Genomic DNA, 5,078 nt, shown 5'->3' with positions numbered 1-5,078 from the left:
AACTTTTTCTCAAAGTATATTATATCATTTAATTTTATTCCAATGTGTTTCTTTGCTCTCCCGCCTTTTTTTTCATTTAATAAACTGCAGGGGTATTTTTCCACCGAAAACGCCACAAGCTGTTTCAGACCCAATAAAAAGAGTCCGGAGTTCCAACAAAATATCTGATACCGGCCATTACACTTGGCTGTATACGACTTGTGCCTACATTTCCATGGCCTTTTCAACTTTTTTTAAAAAGTTGTGACTGATTGCAGGCGCGCTAATTCATTATTGTCAAGCTAGCGCGCCTGCAATCTTTTTGACCATAAACTATGCACTTCACTTTCTGATATGTAAAGCATAATGTCAACTTTTACGGACATTTTTGAGAAAAATACTATAAATGTTTTTTTACTGATCCAATGTTCCACTGGTGGACAAAGGCCTCTGCTTTTTACCTTCACAGCTCCCAATCTGGCGTAATATCAGGGCGATCAGGCAGTTTCCTCGGTTAAAAAATATTACTACATTTAGGGGCTGTTTCACCACCCATTGATTAATTTTATTTGACGGATAAATGTGATGCCGTCTCCGTCTATTCGAACAAAACAAACAGAGATGGCATGGCATCAAATACATTTATTCAATGTTAAAATGTTAGTCAGATTGCACAAAATATTGGACTAGTATTTTTATCTTTTGTCAATCAAACAAAAAATTACAAAGATGAAGTGCGTCACGTTACGTCACCTGGAACTTTAACTGGCAGTATCTTCATATTTTTTGTTTAATTGATAAAAGTAAAAATGCTCAAAAAAAACTCCTTTCTTATACTTTAAAGTAAAAGTAAAAATGCTTATGTTTTTCGGATAAATCTAACTGACAATCTAATTATAGACATGGGGGATAAAATGGGGATAAATAACGTCACGGTGACAAAGTCACCGTGACTCGCCGTCAAAGGGTGTCACTGTGACTTTTCACAAAAGAACAACGTTACAAAATCACATACGTTCCTACTATTCCCAGCGCCTAGCGCAGTTTCTGTTACTCAAATCACGATGCTGTGGAATGGTGTGAGTGACTGCAACTCGGCTCTAATCGGGCTCAGTCGGGAGTTTTCGGAAGTGGCGAACAATATCATATGGTGATATGATTAACAGGCGTGACATAGTCACGTTGAAATAACAATGTGATAAAAAATCGTTAATTACAGGAACGTGACGTGTCACAAATATCATGTAGTGACACGAGTTAGTAACAAGCGTGACAAAGTCACGATGACTTTTCACTGTGACTTTTTTGTAACGGGATCGTCAGTCACTGATATCAAAAGGTAACGCTTTTCCCCATGTCTATCTAATTAATTACATATTTTGTTCGGACACTAGCCTATAGGTAGACCTAAGGCTACGTCTTGTCAGTAAACAATTTACGTTGCAGCATCCTGTCAATCGTTCAAAGGTTAGCTGGAACTGGACTGGACTGTACTTTGCCTTTGTACATCCTATTAATTATCCTGTTTTCTGTTTCATATATTTTTATGTAGAATAAAGAGTTTTACAAAACACTAATCTCGTGGTCTAATTTAAAATGGTCACTAAAACACTTCTTATCTTTAAACAGACTCTAAAAAGTCATTTAAACAAAGTACATTGTCTTCTCACTATAACCACTTGTCCTTGTGTTTTATCAGTGACTTGCTGCAATAGGTTAACAGAGTTATCAGCAACCGCACGTCTCGGCCGCCACTTCCAATCAATACAGAAAAGCCACTATCCAACATGTATCGTGTACTGCTGATTCTTGCTCTTATAAATCTTGTGGAACCACACCGCTGGTGTACTAATCATCCCAGCATCTGTCAACGTCATCATCGGAACTACTACAAACGCCATCAGGAAAGATCCTTTGAACGCCTAGCTAACGACATCATCGAAGCCGATAACAAAGTAAAATCATTTTGCTCCAACGATCAAGAAACCAAACACAAGGAAGTTTATGGAGAAGATATCTATAAGCTGGTAATAACACTTCCGAATTTTAATGAGAGTGCGATTGAAGTTAAAATTAAACACCGAGTGATTTTCGTTAAGGCAATAAGAGAAAATGAGTATAAAGAATATGTCAATGTTAAAATTTTACCCGAATTGGTGAATGCAAGTGGTGCGACGTGGTACTACGGTAATGAAGAATTAACTGTTGCTGTGCCTTATAAAGTTGCTGTTAAAACCGAAGCTTTTGTGACATGTGGCGATGAAATTAATGTCAATGTCATCGAAGTTCCGAAAACAGATGAAGACATAACTGATGCACCACAAATTGATGTGAGGTTCGCAGACATTGGTGCAGCTGTCAATAATGCCAATATTACTGAAAATGTAGTGTATTGATATACGAGTATACCTATTTTGTTTTTCAATTCAATTTACTGTGAAGAATTCAGGTTAATTATTATGTTAATATTTTATTTCGTAAATGTAAGTGTTCACATTTATTTCTCATTATATTTACCTAGAGCTTTACGGTGCAATAAACATACATAAACCTGAAAGAAATAAAGAAAGAAGAATACAAGTATTTATGAAGTTCTAACTAAGTATATACGCCCCCGAAGTAGCGTTACGTTTGACAACTCCAGAATTCGCCATACCCTAAGTATATAATTATTACAAAAATGTAGATCTCCTTGGAAACATTTACTCTTTCGACTTTTTGACCCTGGGACATAGTGCCATGGAATTATTATGCAGCGTAAATGAAAACCCTGATGTTATTGTTGGTAATTTCCTTGAGAATTTAGAACAATCCCGGACTTTCAATTCCACTGCCACATCAATAGAATAAGCGAAGCCTTACGTAAAAGATAATAAAAAATTATCTCGCGACAGTTTGTTCATTATTATTTTGTCCCATAATTTCAAAATACTCGTAGCAATAAATTAATTAAAAGCAGATTTATTCCAAAGCTTAGCTTATCATAGAATCAATTTAAATAAGATAATTAGACAAATTATTTTAATAAAGGAAATGAGAAAACTTCAGGTTAATCCAAAATCTGCCGCTCATCCCGTCTTCAGATAATCAATTTCCTGGCTTAATATTCCTCCAAACGAATTTGTCTTGTCTGGGAGAAATGGCAGATTAGTTTCTAAAAAAAAAACAAAAGTCTGTCGGGTCACAATCAGTGCAGAGTTCCGTATTCAAATACAGGAAACATTCAATACTAGCTGTTGCCGCTGCCGCGACTTCTAGGTACGAACGGATAGCCAGTGGTTAGAGAACCTGAATACGAAGACATCGACCGGATCGCCTGGTTAGAGAACCTGACTACGAAATTGGACCCTTGTTCGATCCCCTATGGGGGCAGATAAAAATAGTATTAATGAACTAAAAGAATTTCCTTGCTCACCCGCGACCTTACGATAGCTAAGCTTATGCAAAATATGCGTGTTCATGCAGTTCCTCCACCTCCACACTGTAAGAACACACACAAATCACACAAACCCATCTATCACCACCACCACACTACACTGACGCGTTTCGAACTCAACCAGAGCTCATCTTCAGAGTGACAACCGTACACCGTTGTTAACAACTGGTAGCATGGTGTGTGTGGTGGTGGTGATAGATGGGTTTGTGTGATTTGTGTGTGTTCTTACAGTGTGGAGGTGGAGGAACTGCATGAACACGCATATTTTGCATAAGCTTAGCTATCGTAAGGTCGCGGGTGAGCAAGGAAATTCTTTTAGTTCATTGATATGGACCTCCGCAAAGTAACGCCTGATTCAATAAATTATTTAAAAATAGGATTGTTTGTTCTAAAGTGTTGGATGTTTAATATGTATTTAAGGACATAATTTAATATGTATCTATCTACTTGATAATGTTTATCCGTGGTTGCTAAGTACCCATATAACACAAGCTTTGGGGCAAGGTGAATCGGTGTCCAGCCGGTCCAGTGTCCTGAGATATTTTATTTGGGGACCAGTAATGCTCGACCCTATACTGCTCAGCCATCACTGTACGACCTGATAATACGAACTCATTTTGGATTAGAATTATCAAGTCGTACAATATTAGGTTGTGCATTATTAGGGTGTCCAAATTTTTGCTCGGCCTGTTAATGCTCGACCTGTTATTGTAAGTCGTTATAATCGGAATCCAATCGAATCGAATGACCATAGTTTTGTGTTAGGTTGTGTTAGGTCCAATTGTGACCACAATGCGCGAGCCGAGCGAGCGTAGCGAGCGTGCCGCGGCAGCGGCCGGCGAAGCGCCAAGACCAAATTAAGTTATTTTCTATTAAATTTATTAATATTCGTTGTACACGAAGAACATGATCAATCTTGCGAATCGACTGCTTGCTGTCAAAAGTGTGCTCTGATTATTAGGTCGTACAAAATCAGGTTGTCCAATAGCGTCCTGAACATTATCGGTACAGGGTGATAAAGCTCGACCCGTGTTCCAAGTGACATGTGATTGAATTATCAGGTCGTACAAAATCGGTCGAGCATTGTCCAGGTCGTACAATAACTACACCCTTTTATTTCGTATACAAAGCAGTCATTTATCGGGCGTCCGCGTGAACTGCATTATTCTGGTTTAAAAACTATCCTACATCCTTTCGCGGGTCTAAAACTATCTCCATACAAATTTCATTTTGATCGCTGGAGAACTTGAAGCGTTTTTAAAGCGCATCCATAAAATTAGTAAGGATTAAAATATAGATTAAAAGATAACTTTTTTCGATTGGCCAAAAAAGTAATAAGGTAATTTCTGTCAATAAACTGATAAAGTTAACAAAAATAATAAAACACGGTGTATGTCAAGCTAATGTCGTATTTTTTTCCACGTTACAAAAAACAATAATATCATTAGGTTAGCTTGAAAAGATCCCTTTTAGGGATAAGTTCGCCTTTGTATTCTTTTGTTTTGTTGTTTTCTTTTTGTATTATTTTTGTATTTTGTGTACAATAAACTATTTACATACATACATACAATCATTTTGCTGTGAGAGGGGAGGGCATTTTGACTATGGAACCCAAGAATGTGACTGGAAGAGGTAGAATTTTTTAAAACATTGCAGTTGGCAT

At 37.3% G+C, this 5,078-nt stretch overlaps 1 protein-coding gene across 1 annotated transcript; it reads left to right on the top strand.

The window, feature by feature from the left end:
• Nucleotides 1-1,674: 1,674 nt before the first annotated feature.
• Nucleotides 1,675-4,814, top strand: LOC141438016 (uncharacterized). The gene has a single exon (XM_074101638.1). It carries the CDS (start codon nucleotides 1,767-1,769, stop codon nucleotides 2,373-2,375), a length of 609 nt encoding a protein of 202 aa, XP_073957739.1. The 5' UTR covers nucleotides 1,675-1,766; the 3' UTR covers nucleotides 2,376-4,814.
• The last annotated feature ends 264 nt before the right edge of the window (nucleotides 4,815-5,078 follow it).

Source organism: Choristoneura fumiferana, chromosome 18 (genome assembly GCF_025370935.1).
Source record: "Choristoneura fumiferana chromosome 18, NRCan_CFum_1, whole genome shotgun sequence".
NCBI lineage: Eukaryota > Metazoa > Arthropoda > Insecta > Lepidoptera > Tortricidae > Choristoneura > Choristoneura fumiferana.
The sequence above is the reverse complement of the archived record's forward strand: the minus strand, read 5'-3'. Positions and strand labels throughout refer to the sequence as shown.

Coding starts and splice junctions, on each gene's coding strand:
- LOC141438016 (XM_074101638.1), top strand. CDS start 1,767: ATGTATCGTGTACTGCTGATTCTTGCTCTTATAAATCTTGTGGAACCA.